This window comes from Natator depressus, chromosome 12 (assembly GCF_965152275.1).
Source record: "Natator depressus isolate rNatDep1 chromosome 12, rNatDep2.hap1, whole genome shotgun sequence".
Taxonomy (NCBI): Eukaryota; Metazoa; Chordata; order Testudines; family Cheloniidae; genus Natator; species Natator depressus.
The window spans coordinates 6676138-6700727 of record NC_134245.1 but is presented as its reverse complement, the minus strand read 5'-3'; the positions used below and the strand labels follow the sequence as shown (position 1 = coordinate 6700727).

General features: G+C 47.5%; 1 protein-coding gene across 1 annotated transcript in view; it reads right to left on the bottom strand.

Annotated features, from left to right (window-relative positions):
• Positions 1 to 12317, bottom strand: part of LOC141996465 (cyclic nucleotide-gated channel beta-1-like) — a 33399-nt gene extending 21082 nt beyond the window's left edge. The window contains exons 1-6 of the mRNA XM_074968490.1: positions 12151 to 12317; positions 3901 to 4043; positions 3130 to 3187; positions 2166 to 2235; positions 1272 to 1401; positions 1106 to 1145 (exon numbers count right to left, since the gene is read on the bottom strand). Coding sequence (XP_074824591.1) covers positions 1106 to 1145; positions 1272 to 1401; positions 2166 to 2235; positions 3130 to 3187; positions 3901 to 4035 — 433 coding nt within the window. The 5' untranslated portion in view covers positions 4036 to 4043; positions 12151 to 12317. The remainder of the gene's footprint in view (positions 1 to 1105; positions 1146 to 1271; positions 1402 to 2165; positions 2236 to 3129; positions 3188 to 3900; positions 4044 to 12150) is intronic.
• Between the last annotated feature and the right edge of the window lie 12273 nt (positions 12318 to 24590).

Here is a 24590-nt window from a genome sequence, read left to right as displayed (position 1 = left end):
CTGAGGTCCCTTCCAACCCTGATATTCTATGATTCTATGAACCCAGCATTGCTCAGAGCTCAGACCTGGCATCACTCCCAATGGGCTGGTTTAATGAACAATACAAGCTGACTGGGGAGAATGGACACTTTAAAGGACTGTACAGCCTGGATCTTCCCAGCGGCTAGTATTTATTATTTGTATTACTGTAGCATCTAGGAGTCCTTGTCAGAGATCAGGACCGCATGGTGCGAGGCACTGTACAAACAGAACAGAAAGACAGTCCCTGCCCCCAAATTGTCACTTCAGGTCTGCTCCCAGTTGCCGCAAGACTGGTTTTACAATCTGTGTGAACAGGAACCAAGACGGGGCATCAAGCACCGAGAGGCCTCCCAGAAGAATGGGGAATGCTCTCCCAGTCCCATAGCTTATCGGGAGAGACTGGGCAGCGGTTTTACTTTCCCAGCCAGGCTTGCTGCTGAAGGAGATCAGGCTATGAGTTACTGGTGCTTATGACCATCCCTGCAGCTCTCATTACTGTAGAGCTCAGTATCAGGCATATTTCCAGGGAGCTGAGCACTGTCCGTTACAGTCTCTCTCTCTCACACACACAGGCACCCTGACAGCTTGGGATCATCTCTCGGTGCTGCTTGGAGTCCCAGTTCCAGAGGAGTCACACATGGGGTGGGCAAGACAATGATCATAGATATACTGGAGCACGCTGAGGATACAGTATAATCCGTCCAAGCCCCTAAAGAGCAGCAGGTGACATGCTCCCTCCTGAGCGTGGCCAACCTGCAGGATGGGTGAGTTGCTGCAGTTCATTGTGAGCCTATGATGACAGAAGAGGATATTTCACTGTTTTTGCAGCTGCATCCACCTTTAAGCAGAGTGGCCAAGTGTATAAAGCAGTGGACTAAGACTCGGGAGATGTTAGTTCTATCCTGGCTCTGCCACTAGCTCAAAGGGTGACCTTGGGCCAGTCACCTCCCTGCTCTGTGTCTCAGTTTCCCCATCTGTAAAACACGGATAATGCTCTTGAACTCCTTTGTACAGTTCTTTGAGCTCTACTGATGAAAAGTGCTATATAAAAGCTAAGATATTCTATCATTATTAAAAATTTTACCTAGTAGGTCGTCATCTTCCTTTATGCTCTGGACTTCAGTCTGAAGGGAACACACAAAACCATGATTAAAGCCGCTGGCTAACACACTGCTCACAATAGGGGAACTATGGCATGAAACTCAAATGCCGTTACTCAGTGTTCCCATTGATCTGGTTCTGGTACGTACCTGATCAGGGTAGTCCAAACTGTTCTCGAAGCTCTTTCCAGCGGTCTGCAGCATCCCTGGTTTGTGGGCTGGCTGAGGGACTACCTTTCCCAGCTCCTGAGACAGCCATGAAAGTACACCCCTCCCAGCACTGCAAGAGAATGGACAGGCTAGGGTCTGCCAACCTAATCAAACCACAGGAGACGGTTTATCTCAGACGCTTTCCCTTGTGGAGATTCCCCCACAGTGACCCAACAAAGAAGTCACTCCCTCCTCCATGGAGCAGATCACAGGATCCTCTAGAAACCCTGTGGAAGCTGTAGGCAATCAGGGCCAGTCACTGAGAGTTCTTCTCCAGCAATGTGTCCCCATCAGTCCCTCTCCAACTCCCAGCCAGCCCAAAGGAGCCATGCCACCAGAGACTCCCCCAAGGCCCAGAGACCCTAGCCTTAAAAGGGAGATCCCCAGGGCAGAGGGGACTCTGAGCAAAAGATAATGCCACCTCAGGCTGTGTCACCTTTCCTTAGTAAGTTCCACAGAGCTGGACAGATGATAATGCTCCATTGGCCCTCCCCCTAGCCTGCCCATTCTTCCTGAACGTGCCCTTTCTCCACTCCTTGCCCACAAGAGGACCTCCGTGGAGGGGACTGTGTGAGACCAGGGAGATGCCATGGAGGCAACCAAGCTCCTTTTGGTATGTAATTGGGGAGATCAGGGTGCAGAGGGTTCCTTCTCCACACAGATCCCCGCCCCCCAGAGCCGGATGTCTAGCAGCTATCTAAAGCCCTGCTTCTTATCTGAAGTCAGAATTCATATTTGTTAAAAGTCCTCTCTCAGCTGGTATTTCCAACCCTAACTCCTCACTGCCACAAGTATGAGAGAGAAAGAGACAGTGCGAGAAAAAGAGGAAGACACCTTTCAGCTGAAGACACTGATGATGGGCCTGGCTCCTGGGCTGTGATGAATGTCACTTTCTTCCCTGCCCCTAAATGAAAGCAAAAAATAAAGAAATAAAAAAACACTTGGTAGAAGGCCCACTGGTGGCCTAACTAGCTATATCTTCTTAGCACAAGCCAGACCGTTTGCTTTCAAGAAATGCATTTTTAAATACCCTTTCGAGTCACCATCTCTTTGGGTTTTCGTGGTGTGCAGAGATGCCAGATTCTGTCAGGTAACACCAGTGGTGATGTGCAGCCCGGTCTCATGCACCCTGGCAAAGCTCTGCGCATGCAGATCTGTGCTGACGTCGGCCCAGGCTCCCACAGGACCAGGCCCCTGCCTGGCGATGTTGCGACAGCACTGCGAGTGCCAGGGGGGAGCGAGCACGCTGTCGTACACCTCTGCATCTGAGGCACCCTGGGCCAGGAGAATCCCTTCAACCTTCACAGAATTCATATACATGAGTGAAAGTTGCGGGTCAAGGTGGTGACCGGCTACCAGAGACACCGCCTGGAGGGTGTGGTGTGGACTAGAGGCGTGGGCTGAAAGGCTGAGTGTATCTGGGCAGTGGTGAGCAATGTACGTGTAAGAGTGACTTCTGGCTGAGAAATCCTAGTACAACTATAGTGGCATGACATGGAGGAAGCTCTGTTTTAGAGCTGGTGCCTCCTGGGCAAGTCTCAGGTGAGCTGCCGTAAAGGGAGCAAACACTGAGTCCTGCCGTGGGACCATGATGGCTGCTTAGTAGACTCTGCTACGTGGTAAAACCCTCTCCGAATGTCTGGCTTCCAGCAGGGGAGAGAGATGAGTAGCCAGTAGCTGACCCCGGAGCCGTTCCCAAGCTGGCTGAGTGGCCACGCTCTGGATACCTACCATAAGCTCTTGCTATTTTCATTTATGAAGTTTAGATTTTGCAGGAACGTTGTTTTCAGGAACTCACCCTCTATCTGACCGCAGTTGGAAGATTTTCCTGGACATGTGGAGTTTCCTTTTGGCAGCTTTTAGGGATTAAAACATTAAAGGAAAGATTTCAGGTGAAAAGTTACGTCACAACATCCATCCCTGTACTCCTAAATCGACCTGAGCTTATCAAACCCCAATTAACATCTAAATGACTTCATCCTCTATGCTCCTTTTCTACAGTTCCCACAGTCTGGACAATGAATATAGACTGGTCCCATTTCACCTTTGTTTACAGATGGATCCATATACTGCATTTGGAACCATTTCGGCATGTAAGTTAATGGGCGCGAGCGTCTGCCCATGCAGTTCCAGCTGGAGAATCAGGACCTTTGTTTCTAGTCAGTTTCGCTGCCTGGTTCTCATGAACTAACACAAAGGTGCAGCAGTTTCAGACAGTGCCTGGGAAACTGCTCGTGAAAACAAGAGAATGAAAGCTCGAGCTAGAGCTGTGTATTGTGCAGCTGGCATGCGCTGTGCAAGCCTCACTCACCCTGTTGGCCAAGAGACGTCTTTTCTCACCCGCATTCCCCTGCCTCGGCCAGTCTCCAGGAAGAGTCTCGTCGACAGCGTCAGTTTGGTTGCGGATTGGGATTGCTGTAGTTTGACAACTAACCCGCCCTCTATCTAACAGGTGAGCGGATGTGTAGCGGGATGCGCGCACATCGCACTCTTCGTGCCCCTTGTACACCCAGCCTCGCAGTGGCCAGCCCCTGAGCTCCCCCATCTCCCCTGGCTGCTCCCCGCTCACCTGCTCTGCCCCTCCAGGCCTGCGTGCGACAGTTATCACCCTGGGTTCTGCATTTTTGTCTCCGTTCTCCACTAGGGGTGGCTGGTGAGGGGCCCCAGGAGGGTGAGGCACCACTCTCTCGATCCAGCCAAGCATCCTGTCGCCTGCAGAGAAGAAATTTGTATCTTTACTTCTTTCTAGAAAGGCCCATTGGTGAAGACATGAAACTGCCAGGAGAGCTAGTGGGAGACACAGCACGGGTTGAAATGTCAGCAGGAGGCCGATAACAGCCAGCTCTGCATCTCCTTAATGTCAGCTCCATCCCCAATCTGTCTGACTGCCTCTCTAAAACCTGCACCTGGAGAAGAGCAGCTGGATGAAGCTGAAGACTGAAGCGATGCTAGTGGGAAGGGAGGAGTGACTTGATGAGCTCTCGTCCTCCATAATAATCCCTTCCAGAAAAGGCATTTGCCCTCCGATTGTGAAATCAGCTCACAGCCTTGGGGTCCCACTAGGCCCTGCACTGTCCTTGGACACGCAAGTAGCTACAGCAGCAAGAAATGCTCACTACCAGCTGTGATGTCCAAGTGAATGCACCTCATCCTATCAAATGCAGCCCCGGCCTCATCTAAGCTAGTCTATTGCAATTCCTTCTATCCAGGAAGGAAGCCCATGCCCCGAGGAAGCCCCAGCTTGGTTCAGAACACAGCAACCCACCCGCGTAGCAACACAGGTCACTGGAAACACAACACCCTCTTATGCCACCCTCTGTACCGGCTCCCCATTGAACACAGAAACCAATTCAAGGCAGCTGTCCTGATTTCCAGAGCCCTGCATGGTATTGGTCCTGGTCACCTGTGAGATCCACAATCCTTCTGCAACTGTGACCTCCCCTGATAGCTGCATTTCACTGGAGCAATGAAACTGTCTAGCAAGGGGTGTAATCTCATGAACAAAGGAGACAGAACCTTCCCAGGAACTAGAGCAAGAATGGGGCGTATGCTGCCGGAGGATATAAGACAAGAATTATCCTCACCACATTCAGAGCTAAATGCAAAAACTTCATCTAGGCTTTCCACAGTAATACCCTCAGTCTCACAGATTCGTTAATAAAAAACACCCAACCCCTCTAAGCCTGCTTCTGGCTGGCAGAGAAGGAAGAGAAAGAGCAGGTCATCTTTTAATTTAAAAGAGGTGTTCGAGTGCTCTGGTATGAACGTAATATAAATGACCATGTCCAATGCTTCCCTTTAGCTACTCCCTTTAGCACTCTACAGCTGCGTCCTGCTTATCTGAAAACAGTCCAGTGATGATTAACCAGTTCTCATCCCAGATCCGGCCTTGTCTTACTTCCACATTAACTATTACACCAAATACCTGGTTAGTATTCGCCTTTTTATGGACTGAAGCCCAATAGCTATTAAGCATGTTTTCCCTCAATTCTTGCCTTGTTCTAAGACCCTCGCCCACCTTCTCTTCAGGATTTGGGGGTCTATATGGCTGCGCAGAGTCCCCATGAATCGTTGTCTGTACTTTGCTTCCTTTATCTTAAGCAGAAGACTTTCAAGATTTGTATCTCCTAGCGCCATATGTGTCCAAACTGCACAGTATAAACATGTCCTCTATGCATCATCCCCTCCCCATACGGATCTGATAAGGAAAAAAGGGCCATTTTTACACAGCCAGTCTTCTGACCACAGCCTCCTCTGTAACTCTGCCCCCCTTACCTATTGTGTTTGTCAAACCATTCCTGTGACTTTCAGGCATTTTAACATAGATGAAGCTCATAGATTCATAGATATTTAGGTCAGAAGGGACCATTATGATCACCTAGTCTGACCTCCTGCACAACGCAGGCCACAGAATCTCACCCACCCACTCCTACGAAAAACCTCTCACCTATGTCTGAGCTATTGAAGTCCTCAAATCATAGTTTAAAGACTTCAAGGTGCAGAGAATCCTCCAGCAAATGACCCGTGCCCCATGCTGCAGAGGAAGGGGAAAAACCCCCAGGGCCTCTTCCAATCTGCCCTGGAGGAAAATTCCTTCCCAACCCCAAATATGGCAATCAGCTAAACCCGAGCATGTGAGCAAGATTCACGAGCCAGACACCCAGGAAAGAATTCTCTGTAGTAACTCTGATCCCACCCCATCTAACATCCCAACACAGGCCATTGGGCCTATTTACCCTTAATAGTTAAAGATCAATTAATTGCCAAAATCATGTTATCCCATTATACCATCTCCTCCATAAATTTATCGAGCTTAATCTTGAAGCCAGATAGGTCTTTTGCCCCCACTGCTTCCCTTGGAAGGCTGTTTCAGAACTTCACTCCTCTGATGGTTAGAAACCTTCTTCTAATTTCAAGTCTAAACTTCCTGATGGCCAGTTTATATCCATTTGTTCTTGTGTCAACACTGGTACTAAGCATAACCACACGCCCATGCAAGACCCGTGGAGTGAACAGGAAGGGATAGAAGTCCGATTGCATGAACCACAGCTGTGATTCAGTTAATAGACTGTCTGAAGCGGTAGAGTTAACACAAAAGAGTTATGCAGGTATAACTCATTCTAGAATAGAGTTAGGTTGCTTCTAATGAGGATTAATTAAAGCAGGATAATACGCCAGGTACATTGAAAAAAGAAATTGTGTGTATGGATGCAAGGCAATTTATGGAGGAAAAACTAAAGTTATACCAAAAAACTTTCTAGTGTAGACAAGGCCTGACCAATGAGTCCTCACAGAACTCCTGTGATGAAGGTAACTGCTACAGTCTCCATTTTATGGATGGGGAAAGTGAGGCAGAGAGATGAAGTGTAACTGCACCTTAAGACTGCCACTCAAATCTGCACTGTGTTAGAGCTTGCATCTCATATATGTAAGTGTGACATTACATTCTTCATAGGAATATTGGTATGACATGAATATGGCATAACTAAAATATGCTTTATGCAAGATGGGTCATGTGAGGTATCATTGGAAAGGTTATGATTTACTGGATATGATTATCCTATTTGTATGCATGTATCATTTCTGTATCTGAAGTTAGAAATATTGACTATTTCTATTGACTATTGACTACATTCCTTGAGTAGGAAATAATTACAACTGTGTTTTCACCTGAGGAACGCCCACCAGATAGTATGCAAACAGCCGGGACGGGCCATTAGGAAGACCAATAGGACTTTGAGGATACTAATCTCCCTCCTTCCTGAGAAGCTTCCTGGGATGCTACTTTGACACTGCAAGGCCATGTGATCAAGTCACCTGGTATGCGATTCCATCTTGATCTGGTATTTTTCCACTGGAAGGAAACAAAAGATTCCCGCCATCTGTAAATCCTATTTAAGGCTGGGGAGTGAGTTAATCTGGGCTCTTCTCCACTGACTCCCCGCCCAAGAAGGAAGACTGCTGAAAACATCTGAAGAAACAAAGGAACTAAGCTGGGGGGAAGCAGAGGCTGAGCCTAGGTGAGAAAGGTCAGCCTGTAGAAGGAATCCCTGGAGATTTAAGCTGCAAACAGTGCAGTTTACCTTCAAGAAACTGCAATGTGCTTGAAACATTTATGGTGAGAAATCATTATTTGTAGCCAATATTCCTTAGTGTATGAAGCTTAGTTTGCGTGTTTTGTTTTATTTGCTCAGTAATCTGCTTTGTTCTATTTGCTATTCCTTACAATCACTTAAAATGTACCGTTTGTAGTTAACAAACCTGTTTTTTGTTTATTCCAAAACCCAGTTTGTGCAATTCATAACTGGGGGTGGAGGGGGGTTGGGCATATCTTCCTCCACACTGAGGAGGGAGCGAATTTCATGAGCTTACAGTATATAAATCTCTATACAGCCCAAGACAATATAATTTTGGGTTTACACTCCGGAGGGTGTGTGCACCAAAGTGCTGGGCAATTCCCTGAGCTGAGTCCTCCCCAACAGAGCTGATTGCACACTCAGTGTGACTCTACAGATGGGTGTGTCCCTACCTGTGTGTGTGCTGGAAGGGGCCTTGAGAGCCTGCCACAGCAGCATGGAGTAAGGGGAACCCAGGCTGGTGGGACAGGCAGGCTCAGTGGGACCCCAGAAGAGGGGGTCCAACCCATCACAGTAAGATCAACCACTAAGGCTGAATCAGAGCCTAAAAGAGGAAGCAAATGAACTGCAACTCCAAGACACTGCCCGATCAACTACAAAGTTGAAAGAGAAATAGGAATATTCTGCACTAACACCACTGTTATGCGAGGTTGTAAAAGGACTTTACAAAAATCAATTACAACTCTCCTCACCTGGTGCAGTAGGTTAGTAGCATTGTTTCTATTTTACAGAGGGGAGAACTTGCCCACGGTCACCCACTGGAAACAGAAACCGGAAGTCTTAATGCCCAGCCCCTGCTCTAACCACTAGATAGCACTGTGGACCTAAATCCATCTACAGGACAAACTGGTTCTAAAACTTAAGCAATGCATGGATTTGAGTTTCTCTGGCTGCTCCAAAACTTAAAAAACAATGTAGCTATTGTATAGCTTTCAAAGAAATATTTTAGGTTTGGGCTGATAAAGTGTAAGCCAAGTTTCAGCAGCGCACAAAGTAAACCAGGACGTAAGACATGAAATGTCGGTTTAAAAATACAATAGCGTGTCTTCTAATGGAAACGCTGATGGAAAAGTGACTAGATCCTTGTGGCATGAATATGCTCCTGGAGCCGTAAATCTGAATTGATGCAAACAGTCAGAACCAGAGGAACTTGCTTTGCTACAGCTGTGGCCTGACTGCAGACAGATGTGATCGTCTCAAATAAGTGGGTCCCTTTGCAGCTGTGTTCTTTGCCCATACACACATGCTCGGCACCCAGATACCTGTGCTCACACAGCTGAGCCCTACTTCCACACACATGGACCCTGCACTGATTCATGTATACCCAACTACCGTGCAGCTGTACCTTTTGCTCGTTCATACATCCCCTCCTCCCCAATCCCTGTGCCCATGCAGCTATCCCATATTCCCAAATGCCTGCAAGTCAATTCCTGTGTCCTGCAGTTCTGGAGCATCACAAAAAGGCGGAATCTGGGAGCAAATTCTATTCCTGCTCCAAATGGCAGCTCTCTGTCGCATTTTACCTGTTTGCAAAAGAATTAGTTCAGGTCGTCTGCATTGATTTACGGGCATCTCAGGAAACCATGGCACTCACTCTTCAAAGCATCTACTTCTCATTAGGCCGCAGGTGGCATCCATGAAGGTAAGAGATAGCAAGTACTTCTTGGGCTATTTGGAGCTCCTTAATCCACACATACCCAGCAGGAAGCAAGAGACAAGTTTATCCCATGCACAGCCAAAGCCCTCTGTCTGCAACATGTTCTAAACTCATCCTGCTCCCTGGAAACAACTCAGGGGTTGGAAGCTCACCCTACCCCTTCACTTAGAACAACAGCTTTTCTGTGCTCAGAAATCTTTGGATCCCTACTCAACAGACACCCATATTGAGGCACCTGATGAGCACTGACCTGATTGCCACAGGTATAAATGCATGTGGGGTGCAAAAAAGCACATTTGATTGCACACCGAATTTGTGCGTGCGACTCTTGCCTCCCACCAAAAGTGCATGCACAGATTGGGCATTTTTTCACTATAAATGACACTTTGCTATTATTGGTTACGTGGTAGCCACGTGTTCAGTGCTGCACAAAATACAGAACATGTCTCTGCCCAAAGAGCTTTGAATCTAAAAGAGTTTAGACAAAGACAGACCCAGAGAACAGCAATCACTTCATGGGATGGTTTCTTCTGGAGAAACCATTGGGTGAGCAGGATAGTAGAGAGAACACACAACAGGGTTGTGTGACCTACTGGTTTTAGCACCAGGAGTTTAGGGTCATCACATCCCTCACAAGTGGCAAAGTCAAGAGAAAGTTATGCAACTCCCTCCAAAATGAGTGTGGATAAAATCTTCCAGGGCTAGAAGTGAATGCTGGTTCCCACAGGAAGCTTGAAATCTCTCTTCCCATCAAGGTCATGAGATGGTAGAACGTAACCGCCTCATCCCTGGTGCAGGAATGAATATTGCACCGAGCCGTTGATTTTTCAGGGGGTGGAAGATCTGTGTGTAGGGCAGGATTTGCACAACAGGAAGAAAGATGGAAACATTTCCCTGTCAAGTCGCTTTAACAAAATATGGCAGCTCCTTGAAGTTGCTCTTTGGAATGTCAGAGTTAGACCCGTCAGAGACAGATTGGTGGGCAGAGTGCTGGTGAGATGGTCAAATGTGCAGGATAAACTGCAGATAAATTATCATTGTTTTGCAATTTATCATATATATTATTATTATTTATTATTAATTATTATCACTGATGCCAAGCCCCAGAGCGTGCTAGGTGCTGTCTGGATATACAGAAGCACTCCCTGCTATGTAGAACAGCAGCGTTGAGAAGACAATGGTACAATGCAGAGGTGGGTTAAACATTCGTGGGTCTCATAAGAAGTTGGTTTTCAGGAGAAGTAGGAATCACAAGAGGCCGATGATTTGCCCGTGCAAGTAACCATTGGCATGGCAACTGTACAAATTGCATGGGCAAATGAGGTGCACAATCATGCACACATTTTTGCACACTCAGTTACACACACATGCATTGTTAAAAATAAGAGACATGGTGTCTGCTCGCCTCTCTCTCCACGCACACACAGACACAGTAGCTGAGTATCGCCATTCCATACCACTGACCAGGTTTTGTACACAATTCACACCCGGCGAGCTCATCTTGGGACACTGCACATGGTCCTATTGGTTGAGCTGAGAATGCCAGTGGAGGGACATTGGGAGCGTTCCACAAGAATCGCAGCAACAAATGAGCACCTCTCTTTCACTGTACCTGCTCAGACTCCAGCCACCTGCTAGCTCTCTCTCTGGTTTCTAACCTATTGCCTTCCTTCCTTTGAATACAACAGGGTCCTGGAACAGGCAGGAGGCACAGAAATTATTAGCAACTTGAAATAATCCAAGAACAATTTTAAAGTTCCCTAGAGTGGAACTGAATTTGTGTAACTCAGTTAGTTACTGGTTAAGCACAAGTGACCAAGCTTCACTCTCTGCTACGTGCATCACCTACCTGCTGTTAGGTTCCAGAGTAGCAGCCGTGTTAGTCTGTATTCGCAGAAAGAAAAGGAGGACTTGTGGCACCTTAGAGACTAACCAATTTATTTGAGCATAAGCTTTAGTGAGCTACAGCTCACTTCAACAGATGTTCTCATAGTCACCTAATTACACGTCTGCCCCACTATCCCACACCCGCTCCCTGTATCCTTCCATTGTCCCTTGCACCTTGGCCTCATTACAGATCAAACAGCTCCAGGACCTGTTCAAAACTGCCATGATGCACAGTCTATCATCTTCCTCACATCTTTAGCAGCAGATCAGAGCTCTCCTTCCTCCTCTACATCCCTGCCGTTATTCTGCCTTCAGTCACTGCTCGCTCTTCTCTCTCATTAGTGATCTGAACTCTCCACCCTTACTCACCTTTTTATGATACTCCTCACTGTGTCTAGTGAAAGAACCCAATTCCTTTCTTAGCAGAGACAGGGCCAGGGCTGCAAAATTCAAATTAGGATCCACACTTTCCCAAAGTTTGGGGGTGTTTGGATTCAAGATGTTGGTTTGGGTCCCTCTACTTCCTCCCCTCCATTAGCTAAATTGAACAGGGAGGGGGCTGGCATGCAATCTCTGAGAGTTTGGGAGGCCACAGAAGTTTCAGCTACCCCATCCTTCTCAGACCCCATCTCCATATCCCTGTCCCCCTGACACCCTTTGTGGGTTCTCCTAGTGGCCCAGTAGGTGGTTTCTGCCTTTCACCCCCTGGTTCTTCCTGATACCCAACGGCGAAGTGCCAACCAGGATCCCAGCAGCTGCGGATTTACGGGCAAAGGATCTCTAAATCATTCCCAATATGGGGCTGCTCACCTGGGCTACTGTCCAAAACACTCAGCTGGTCACATTTCGAAATTTAAACAGGCAGGCCATCACCCCTACTGCCTGGTCCCTCTCCACGCAAATAAATCCCCAGCAATCCCCCTCCTGCTTTCCCTTCACCCACAACCTCAAAGACAGAATTTCAACATCAAAACCAAAACCAGAGGGTTGGATTCAGCCTGTGGCTTTGGCCTTACAGCCAGCTCCACAGGCTACAAACCCCCAGAGCTGTTGTCCTGTCACTTCTACTACACATCAGCCTCTCTGTCCATTTCATCTTCTTCCATGCTCACTCCAGCCTCCCGGTAACAGGACTTACCACAAGGTGTAGTCTGGAGGAATGCAGAGGTCCTGATTTCTCCTGGGTCATAGGAATTCTCTCCCCAAAAATGATTGAGAGGAAATGAATCTAAGGAAAGGAGTTTGTTTCCTTCTCTGTTTACCTTGTCATCTATTGTAGCAGCTAGTGAGAGAGCCTGTTACTGTTACTCCGAGTCACTGTAATCCTGGCAGGGGATTAGCAAAGCACACTGTATGAAAACGGGGATTAATGGGGTAGAGTTGTATTACAATCCAGAGGCACAAGACTGTCCCATAACTCAGACACACCAAAGTGCGTGACTATTCCGGACCGCAGAGGGTGTGTAATGATGCCCCACATAGCTGACCAAGAGTACAGTGTGATCTCTATTCACACCACTTTCCGCAAGACATGGATCTCTGCTTCTTGGCATGGCAGTCTCTGGGCACTTGGGAATCTGCAGATTCCTCTTAGTACTTGTCGCAGCTGGAGACATTAACGCGATAAAGCACCGAATAGACCCCAAAATTCAGGGATCTAGGGCTGCCCCAAAACTCAGGTACAGAAAACTACGGAGCTGTCCCAAATGATAGCGACTGCAGGTTTATCATAATACTGTAGTACAGGGGTATGTCCTGAAACTGATGCAAGATTGCATCCCAGCACGGAGGTGCTGGACTATAAGGCTGTCTCCTCAACCAGGAGTCTGAAGGTGGGGGGACTGTAAATATATGGGGCACAGGAAAGAAGATCTGTCTAAAAGCCGAAGGGTAGGATGATGCTAGGCTCTGCCCTAGCTCAAGATTTAAGAACACAGAGGTCTGCCCCTCCTCCCAAGGCTCCATCCCCACTGTCACATGGGGGGCGGGGGGAGCAAGTCTGATGGTCGGCAGAGGATGTCATTGAACTAATCCTGCCTTTGCTGAGGATGCCAACTGCAGGCTGATCCATTTACTGCTGACCCTGTGAGGCTAACAGGATTTCCAGGTGTCCCTAATCCCTCCCTCGCTGTTTTTACGTGCTTCTTCTGGAGAGCAGGGGGCACTGAGTGAGGGCGCAGAATCCTCCCGTCCATGGCTGGATTGCCCAAACAGACAATCCATGCCAAGCACAACCCACTTTCTGCACTCCTCTTGCTGTCAGCGGGAAGTGAGTGGGTGCATTCCGGGTAAGCCTGTATCGGCACTGACTGGCAGAGTGAAAGGCAGGTGGATTGTGGGAGCTGTAAATGCAACAGACAGTGGAAGTGGGATGCTCAGCCTATCTTGGATTAAATTTTCCCATGATGCAATAGAATCCAGGCCACTTTCCAAGAGTGCAGCTGTAACCCCTGTGGCTTGTGCTGCAATATTTGACATTAAAGTCTAAAGAAAGGCAGAGAAACAGGTGGGGAGGAGACATGGACTTTTGTTTGAATCCTCTGCTCAGCAGCTGAGCTAGAAAGGCCTAGAATCACCCACAAGAAGGGTCTGGGAGTTACTAGGTATCCTTGGTAGCTGTTTCTGAAGCTGTATAGAAAGTTTCCATTAAGGGCAAGCAGGCTTGCAGGCCATACACATATTAACAATCTGACAGTTGAGCCACTCAGTGGGGGAAAAGTTATAAGTACAGGCAATAAAGACAGTCCTGTGGATTCAGTGGCTGATCAATGCAGGACCAAGAGATATTTCTGCTGTGAGAGCTGAATCCCAACCCTGTACCACTTTGGATAGAGGTTTCCTAGCTCACCAGGAGCGGAGGAGACCAATGACCTATTAACCCAGTGCCTGGAATGCTGCTAGCTGGAAAGTGCCTCAGACTGCTGACAAGATTTGGGAGTGTCTGGACAGGAGCAGCGATACTGCATCTTCTCAAACTCAGAAGAACCCCAGGGGCATACACTACATATTGTGGCCACAGTATAGAGACGGAGAAGTCATCACTGAAAGATGAGAGGGGAATGTGTTCATACATGGGTGCTAAAGTACTGAAAGTAAATGGCATGTTAAAATCTGACACTGAAATATACCCGGCAGCAGAGTGGTAAGATTTCGCATAAGGCACGCCAGCAGATTTACTATCTAATAGCTTTTGTTTAAGAGCTTTTCATAAGCATTCCAAATGCTCTTTGCAATATTTTTCCATGTGTTAAATGTTTGTGTACTAAGAATTGTGGGGTACTCTGTTTGAACTGGGGGCTGTAATTAATTCCCACATTCAGGGCCTTGCATACAAGAGCTCTGAGGCTTAACTCTGTTAAATGCTTTCCAAAAAGACAGAACCCTGGTCTGTGCTTCCAGAGCTGAGGTGCAGGAAAGGCAAGTGGAATAGAGTGGTACGTAATATAATCCCCAGCATGCATTGCTCCCCCCCCCAAAAAAAAAGTGATGATCCCCCCCATATCATGCCACTCTTACTTCTGTGCTGCTGCTGGGGGCCGCGCTGCCTCCAGAGCTGGGCACCTGGCCATCAGTCGCTGCTCTCCAGCCACCCAGCTCTGGCTCGGGCTGTCAGCCCCAGGCATGGCTCATAGCCAGAGCCCTGGTATGCATGGGGGCTGACAGCTTGTGACCCCCTCCATAATGACCTGGAGGTCACAGCCCCTAGTCTGAGAACCCCTGAGTGTGGCCTTCTATATAACACAGGCCAGAGAACTTCCCCAAAATCATTGGGGAACTCACGGAAGCTACTAGATCGCATGCCCTGATTCTCATGGGTGACTTTAATTTTCCTGATATCTGCTGGGAGAGCAATACAGCAGTGCATAGACAATCCAGGAAGTTTTTGGAAAGCGTAGGGGACAATTTCCTGGCGCAAGTGCTAGGGGAGCCAACTAGGGGGGGCGCTTTTCTTGACCTGCTGCTCACAAACCGGGTAGAATTAGTGGGGGAAGCAAAAGTGGATGGGAATCTGGGAGGCAGTGACCATGAGTTGGTTGAGTTCAGGATCCTGACGCAGGGAAGAAAGGTAAGCAGCAGGATACGGATCCTGGACTTCAGGAAAGCAGACTTCGACTCCCTCAGGGAACGGATGGCCAGGATCCCCTGGGGGACTAACATGAAGGGGAAGGGAGTCCAGGAGAGCTGGCTGTATTTCAAGGAATCCCTGTTGAGGTTACAGGGACAAACCATCCCGATGAGTCGAAAGAATAGTAAATATGGCAGGCGACCAGCTTGGCTTAATGGTGAAATCCTAGCGGATCTTAAACATAAAAAAGAAGCTTACAAGAAGTGGAAGGTTGGACATATGACCAGGGAAGAGTATAAAAATATTGCTCGGGCATGTAGGAAAGATATCAGGAGGGCCAAATCGCACCTGGAGCTGCAGCTAGCAAGAGATGTCAAGAGTAACAAGAAGGGTTTCTTCAGGTATGTTGGCAACAAGAAGAAAGCCAAGGAAAGTGTGGGCCCCTTACTGAATGAGGGAGGCAACCTAGTGACAGAGGATGTGGAAAAAGCTAATGTACTCAATGCTTTTTTTGCCTCTGTTTTCACTAACAAGGTCAGCTCCCAGACTGCTGCGCTGGGCATCACAGAATGGGGAAGAGATGGCCAGCCCTCTGTGGAGATAGAGGTGGTTAGGGACTATTTAGAAAAGCTGGACGTGCACAAGTCCATGGGGCCGGACGAGTTACATCCGAGAGTGCTGAAGGAATTGGCGGCTGTGATTGCAGAGCCCTTGGCCATTATCTTTGAAAACTCGTGGCGAACGGGGGAAGTCCCGGATGACTGGAAAAAGGCTAACGTAGTGCCAATCTTTAAAAAAGGGAAGAAGGAGGATCCTGGGAACTACAGGCCAGTCAGCCTCACCTCAGTCCCTGGAAAAATCATGGAGCAGGTCCTCAAAGAATCAATCCTGAAGCACTTACATGAGAGGAAAGTGATCAGGAACAGTCAGCATGGATTCACCAAGGGAAGGTCATGCCTGACTAATCTAATCGCCTTTTATGATGAGATTACTGGTTCTGTGGATGAAGGGAAAGCAGTGGATGTATTGTTTCTTGACTTTAGCAAAGCTTTTGACACGGTCTCCCACAGTATTCTTGTCAGCAAGTTAAGGAAGTATGGGCTGGATGAATGCACTATAAGGTGGGTAGAAAGCTGGCTAGATTGTCGGGCTCAACGGGTAGTGATCAATGGCTCCATGTCTAGTTGGCAGCCGGTGTCAAGTGGAGTGCCCCAGGGGTCGGTCCTGGGGCCGGTTTTGTTCAATATCTTCGTAAATGATCTGGAGGATGGTGTGGATTGCACTCTCAGCAAATTTGCAGACGATACTAAACTGGGAGGAGTGGTAGATACGCTGGAGGGGAGGGATAGGATACAGAAGGACCTAGACAAATTAGAGGATTGGGCCAAAAGAAATCTGATGAGGTTCAATAAGGATAAGTGCAGGGTCCTGCACTTAGGATGGAAGAATCCAATGCACCGCTACAGACTAGGGACCGAATGGCTAGGCAGCAGTTCTGCGGAAAAGGGCCTAGGGGTGACAGTGGACGAGAAGCTGGATATGAGTCAACAGTGTGCCCTTGTTGCCAAGAAGGCCAATGGCATTTTGGGATGTATAAGTAGGGGCATAGCGAGCAGATCGAGGGACGTGATCGTTCCCCTCTATTCGACACTGGTGAGGCCTCATCTGGAGTACTGTGTCCAGTTTTGGGCCCCACACTACAAGAAGGATGTGGATAAATTGGAGAGAGTCCAGCGAAGGGCAACAAAAATGATTAGGGGTCTAGAGCACATGACTTATGAAGAGAGGCTGAGGGAGCTGGGATTGTTTAGTCTGCGGAAGAGAAGAATGAGGGGGGATTTGATAGCTGCTTTCAACTACCTGAAAGGGGGTTCCAAAGAGGATGGCTCTAGACTGTTCTCAATGGTAGCAGATGACAGAACGAGGAGTAATGGTCTCAAGTTGCAATGGGGAGGTTTAGATTGGATATTAGGAAAAACTTTTTCACTAAGAGGGTGGTGAAACACTGGAATGCGTTACCTAGGGAGGTGGTAGAATCTCCTTCCTTAGAGGTTTTTAAGGTCAGGCTTGACAAAGCCCTGGCTGGGATGATTTAACTGGGAATTGGTCCTGCTTCGAGCAGGGGGTTGGACTAGATGACCTTCTGGGGTCCCTTCCAACCCTGATATTCTATGATTCTATGATTCTATGATTCCTCTGTGATCTGGAGCAATTTTTTTTTAGAAAAACATCTCATCTTGATTTGAAACATATCAGTTATGGAGAATCCACCACAACCTTTGGGAAGCTGTCCCAATAGTTCCCTACCCGCACTGTAAAACCATACACCTTATTTCCCGTCTGAATTTGTCTAGCTTCAACTAAGCGAGTGAGCCTAAGGCCATGTCTGTACTCCAGGGACCACTGCAGCTAAGCTATGTCATCATAACTACACTGGCTTAGCCCCAGAGCGTAAGCACAGCCCACAGCGATGGGAGGGGCTTTTCCTTTGCTGTAGGAACACCACCCTCCGGAGCGGTCATAGCTAGGTTGACAGAAGCATTATTCCATTGATGCAGCTACGCCCACACCAGGGGCGAGGTCGACATAGGTATGGCATTCAGGGTGTGGATTCGTCAGACCCCTTCCCACCGTAGTTATGTCAACCTGCATTTTAAGTGGCAACCAGGCCTAAGTCTGCACCTCTGAGAGTCAGGCCTTGACTACCCTTACAGATGTACAGCGCTGTGAGTTAAACCCGCCTTCGTACAGCTGAGTAGGGAAAGCGCTGCAGTCTGTCCACACGGCCAGCTGCCAGCGCACTGTGGTGGCCACATTGGCAGCAGCATTAGGAGAGGTGCATTGTGGGCAGCTATCCCAGCATTCAAGTGGCTGCAGCATGCTTTTCAAATGGGGGGTGGGGTGGAGTGTGACAGGGAGTGTAGGGGGAGAGAGGTGGGTTTTGGGGGGCTGAGAGTGTGTCAGCGCGCTGTCTTGTAAATACAGACACCCCCCCCTTCCCGTCTCTCTCTCACTCACTGAAAGCAAACGGCAGGTGTTTCTTTTTTTCCTCATAGACGAGATAAGCAGCCGCTCGCCGAAATGGACCCCAGCCCTGCTCCCCCCCGCGCTGCCTCTCTCTTCAAGCAAACATTAGCTGTCGGCACTCCAACGGCGCCCCCCGCCTGCCTCTCACTCATTCAAAGCCAACAGTAGCTGTGTCGTAAATATAAAGGGAAGGGTAAACACCTTTAAAATCCCTCCTGGCCAGAGGAAAAGCCCTTTCACCTGTAAAGGGTTAAGAAGCTAGGATAACCTCGCTGGCACCTGACCACAATGACCAATGAGGAGACAAGATACTTTCAAAGCTGGAGCGGGAGAGGAACAAAGGGTTCTGTCTGTCTGTGTGATGCTTTTGCCGGGAACAGATCAGAAATGCAAGCCTTCCAACTCCTGTTAAGTTAGTAATTAATCTAGCTAGAAAATGCATTAGATTTTCTTTTGTTTAATGGCTGGTAAAATAAGCTGTGCAGGAGGGAATGTATATTCCTGTTTTTGTGTCTTTTTGTAACTTAAGGTTTTGCCGAGAGGGATTCTCTATGTTTTGAATCTGATTACCCTGTAAGGTATTTCCCATCCTGATTTTACAGAGGTGATTCTTTTACTTTTTCTTCAGTTAAAATTCTTCTTTTAAGAACCTGATTGCTTTTTCATTGTTCTTAAGATCCAAGGGTTTGGGTCTGTATTCACCTATGCAAATTGGTGAGGCTTTTTATCAAGCCTTCCCCAGGAAAGGGGGCGTAGGGTTTGGGAGGATTTTGGGGGGAAAGACGTTTTCAAGCAGGCTCTTTCCCTGTTATATTTTTGTTAGATGCTTGGTGGTGGCAGGAATAAAGGCCAAGGGCAAAAGGTAAAATAGTTTGTACTTTGGGGAAGTTTTAACCTAAGCTGGTAAAAATAAGTTTAGGGGGTTTTTCATGCAGGTCCCCACATCTGTACCCTAGAGGTCAGAGTGGGGAAGGAACCTTGACAAGGTGTGTTTGTTTTTTTGATAAGCAGCTCCCCGAAACGGAGCTTTGAAACAGCACTGCCACATCTGGAGTTCACAACCAAACAAGAGAGGACGCTTCAGCTGAAAGGCTTATGGGGAGTTTCCGGAAGCCAATCCGTGCGTAATAACGTTACTCTCCGTTTACGCTGGAGCGTCTCCGCCAATGCACCACAGCTGTTAATCCCCTTGGGGAGGTGGAGTACCAGGAGCGCTCCAGCCAGGGAGTCCAAGCGCTCTACGTGCCTTGCCAGTGTGGACTGGGAGTAAGGTAGAGCGCTCTGGGAGGCTTTATTGCGGTATAACGTGCAAGTGTAGCCTCAGGTCACTTTTCCTTAGGAGGCTGGACTTGCCAATGTGTCTTTGACACACCCTTCTCCAACACCTACAAACATGTCCCACCACACTGCTGGAACCTCAAGCACCCAACAAAGATGCAATTACACTCCCTTCTATTCAGAGGCTGCCATGAACATAAGATTGGCTATGCTGGGTCAGAGCAATGGTCCATCTAGCCCAGCATCCTGTCTCTGACAGCGGCCAGGTGCTTCAGAGGGAATGAACAGAAGAGGGAAATTATTGAGTGGTCCATCCCCTGTTGTCAGTTCCAGCTTCTAGCAGCCAGATGTTTAGGAACACCCAGATCATGGGCTTGCATCCCTGACCATCTTGGCTAGTAGCCATTGCTGGACCCGTCCTCCATGAATGTAGCTAACTCTTTTTTGAACCCAGTTATACTTTTGGCCTTCACAACATCCCCTGGCAATGAGTTCCACAGGTTGCATTGTGTTTAGAAGTACTTCTTTTTTGTTTGTTTGTCTGTTTTAAACCTGTTGCCTGCTAATTTCATTGCATGACCCCTGCTTCTTGTGTTATGCGAAGAGGTAAATAACACGTCCCTGTTCACTGTCTCCACCCCAGTCATGATTTTATAGACCTCTGTCATCTCCCCCCTTCGTCATCTAATTTCCAGACTGAACAGTCCAAGTCTTATTAATCTCTCTTCATCTAGAAACTGCTCCATCCCCTTAGTCATTTTGGTCGCCCTTCCTTGGACCTTTCCCAATTCTAATCTATCTTTTTTGAGACAGGGCGACCAAACTTGCACCCAGTATTCAAGGTGTGGGCGTACCATGGATTTATATAGCGGCATTACGATATTTTTTGTCTTATTATCTATCCCTTTCCTAATGGTTCCTGATTCTGTTAGTTTTTTGACTGCCGCTGCACACTGAGTGGATGTTTTCAGAGAACTATCCACGATGACTCCAAGATCTCTTTCTTGAGTGGTAACAGCTCATTTAGACCCCATCATTTTGTATGTAGAGTTGGGTTTATGTTTTGCAATGTGTGCTACTTTGCATTTATCAGCATTGAATATCATCTGCCATTTTCTTCTCTGGCACTAGAGCAGAAGGCAACCAGGCTGACCCAGCTCTTCCCCTCTCTCTGCTCCCCTTGCCAGCTAGCAGCCGGCATGGAGTGAGAAGGAGGCACCAGAGCCCCCTCGGTGCCCACTGGCAGGGAGGGGAGAAGCTAATGGGAACAGGGTGGGCAGAGGTTTGAATGCAATGCCACAAGGGTCAGGACCATTGGGGCATTGTTCGGATGGAGGATCCTAGAGCAGAGGGGTGGCTGGGGTAGGTGAGAAAGTTGGGGGAGAGCTTCCCTATTGTATCCTGTGTACAGCTGCTCCCTAGGCTCCAGGGTGTCCCTTCCCAAAATCTGCTCCCTCCCCCAGATGCCTACAGACTCCCTGTTTATCCCTGGTTCTCCCCACACACACTCCCCTCCCACCTGCACCCACCCCTTGAGGGGACGGAGTTAGTGACCGATTCTCATCAGGGGAAATGCCTCACATGGAGCTGCACAAAGCTGATCAGCTTCGGGTGCCTGAGTTTGGATGTGAGGGGCTAACTTCAGGCTGCAGAGTTTGAAAGTGCTGGCCACGGCCTTCTGCTGCGTGGCTGGGTGCTGTTCGCACTGCGGGCCTGGCTGTTCTGAGCACAACGGATGCCCTTTAGACACCCACCTAGCTGAGCGCACAGAGGCCCCTTTCAAAATTAGCTACTCCTAAAAGTGAGCATTTACCTTCATAGAATCCTAGAATATCAGGATTGGAAGGGACCTCAGGAGGTCATCTAATCCAACCCCCTGCTCAAAGCAGGACCAATCCCCAACCAAATCATCCCAGCCAGGGCTTTGGCAAGCCTGACCTTAAAAACTTCTAAGGAAGGAGATTCCACCACCTCCCTAGGTAACGCATTCCAGTGCTTCACCATCCTCCTAGTGAAAAAGTTTTTCCTAATATCCAACCTAAACCTCCCCCACTGCAACTTGAGACCATTACTCCTTGTTCAGTCATCAGCTACCACTGAGTACAGTCTAGATCCATCCTCTTTGGAACCCCCTTTGAGGTAGTTGAAAGCAGCTATCAAATCCCCCCTCATTCTTCTCTTCCGCAGACTAAACAATCCCAGTTCCCTCAGCCTCTCCTCATAACTCATGTGTTCCAGTCCCCTAATCATTTTTGTTGCCCTCCGCTGGACACTTTCCAGTTTTTCCACATCCTTCTTGTAGTGTGGGGCCCAAAACTGGACACAGTACTCCAGATGAGGCCTCACCAATGTCCAATAGAAGGGAACGATCACGTCCCTTGCTCTGCTGGCAATGCCCCTCCTTATACAGCCCAAAATGCCATTGGACTTCTTGGCAACAAGGGCACACTGTTGACTCATATCCAGCTTCTCATCCATTGTAACCCCTAGGTCCTTTTCTGCAGAACTGCTGCCGAGCCATTCGGTCCCTAGTCTGTAGCGGTGCATGGGATTCTTCCGTCCTAAGTGCAGGACTCTGCACTTGTCCTTGTTGAACCTCATCAGATTTCTTTTGGCCCAATCCTCTAATTTGTCTAGGGCCCTCTGTATCCTATCCCTACCCTCCAGCGTATCTACCTCTCCTCCCAGTTTAGTGTCATCTGCAAACTTGCTGAGGGTGCAATCCACACCATCCTCCAGATCATTTATGAAGATATTGAACAAAACCGGCCCCAGGACCGACCCTTGGGGCACTCCGCTAGATACCGGCTGCCAACTAGACATGGAGCCATTGATCACTACCCGTTGAGCCCAACAATCTAGCCAACTTTCTGTCCACCTTATAGTCCATTCATCCAGCCCATACTACTTTAACTTGCTGGCAAGAATACTGTGGGAGACCGTGTCAAAAGCTTTGCTAAAGTCAAGGAACAACACGTCCACTGCTTTCCCCTCATCCACAGAGCCAGTTGTCTCATCATAGAAGGTAGGGGTGTCAGATCCTTCAATTCAGTGGGGTGGCGCCAACTTACGTCATCTCGGGATCTGGCACATTGACGTACTTTCTAGGGCTGTCAAGCGATTAAAAAAATTAATCTCGATTAATTGTGTGATTAATCGCGTTGTTAAACAATCATGGAATACCATTTATTTAAATATTTTGGGTGTTTTCTACATTCTCAAATATATTGATTTCAATTACAACACAGAATACAAGTGCTCACTTTATATTTATTTTTATTAGAAATATTTGCACTGTAAAAAACAAAAGAAATGGTATTTTTCAATTCACCTCATACAAGTACTGTACTGCAATCTCTTTATCATGAAAGTTGAACTTACAAATGTAGAATTATGTACAAAAAAAACTGCATTCAAAAATAAAACAATGTAAAACTTTAGAGCCTACAAGTCCACTCAGTCCTACTTCAGCCAATAGCTCAGACAACCAAATTTGGGTACAATTTACAGGAGATAATACTGCCTGCTTCTTGTTTACAATGTCATCTGAAAGTGAGAACAGGCGTTTGCATGGCACTGTTGTAGCCAACGTCGCAAGATAATACGTGCCAGATGGGCTAAAGATTCATATGTCCCTTCATGCCTCAACCACCATTGCAGAGGACGTGCATCCATGCCGATGACGGGTTCTGCTCGATAACGATCCAAAGCAGAGCAGACCGATGCATGTTCATTTTTATCATCTGAGTCAGATGCCACCAGCAGAAGGTTGATTTTCTTTCTTGGTAGTTTGGGTTCTATAGTTTCCGCATTTGAGTGTTGCTCTTTTAAGACTTCTGAAAGCATGCTCCACGCCTCATCCCTCTCAGATTTTGGAAGGCACTTCAGATTCGTAAACCTTGGGTCGAGTGCTGTAGCTATTTTTAGAAATTTCAAATTGGTACCTTCTTTGCGTTTTGTCAGATCTGCAGTGAAAGTGTTCTTAAAACAAACGTGTGTTGGGCCATCATCTGAGACTGCTTTAACATGAAATATATGCAGAATGCAGATAAAACAGAACAGGAGACATACAATTCTCCCCCAAGGAGTTCAGTCACAAATTTAATTAATGCTTTATTTTTTAATGAGCATCATCAGCATGCAAGCATGTCCTCTGGAATGGTGGCTGAAGCATGAAGGGCATACAAATGTTTAGCATATCTGGCACATAAATACCTAGCAATGCCGGCTACAAAAGTGCCAGGCAAAGGCCTATTCTCACTTTCAGGTGACACTGTAAATAAGAAGAGGGCAGCATTATCTCTTGTAAATGTAAACAAACTTGTTTGTCTGAGCGATTGGCTGAACAAGATGTAGGACTGAGTGGACTTGTAGGCTGTAAAGTTTTACATTGTTTTGTTTTTGAGAGCAGTTATGTAACAAAAAAAAACCTGCATTTGTAAATTACACTTTCAGGATAAAGAGATTGCATACAGTACTTGTATGAGGTGAATTGAAAAATACTGTTTCTTTTGCTTGTTATTTTTACAGTGCAAATATTTGTAATAAAAATTGATAATATAAAGTGAGCTCTGTGCACTTTGTATTCTGTGTTGTAACAGAAATCAATATAGTTGAAAATGTAGAAAAACAGCCAAAACTATTTAATAAATTTCAATTGGTATTCGATTGTTTAACAGTGCGATTAATCACAATTAATTTTTTGGAGTGACTCGCGTGAGTTAACTGCAATTAATTGACAGCCTGAGTATTTTCCTGTCCCCGGAGTGACACATCAGGTGCGGTGTCCTCTGTCTTCTAAGGAGCATAATTCCCTTTTAGCTTCCTGCACTGAACATGGGTTATTACACCTGGCACCACTATGGGTGGCTCTGTGGTGTCCTATGGGATTCTGTGCTTGGGGATAGCTTTGGCTGTGGGGCAATGCTCTTTCCCCCGTCAGCGCTCTCCACTAGGGATGCTTTCTAATAGGTTGCAGCTACCCAGCCCTGTGACTTTTCTCCCTCTGCAAACAAACCAGCTCTTTATCAGGAAGCTACAGCAGCTGGCTGGAGGCTTGCCGGGCTTGGAACTTTCCTTTCAGCCAGGCTGCATGGGGGTCACCGGTTACCAGGTAACTGCAGGGACACTGCTCTGGTTACTTAGCAACCCTGCCCTCATCACCTAACAACTACTTATGATATTGGCTGCCTGTTGCTATGGGGAAT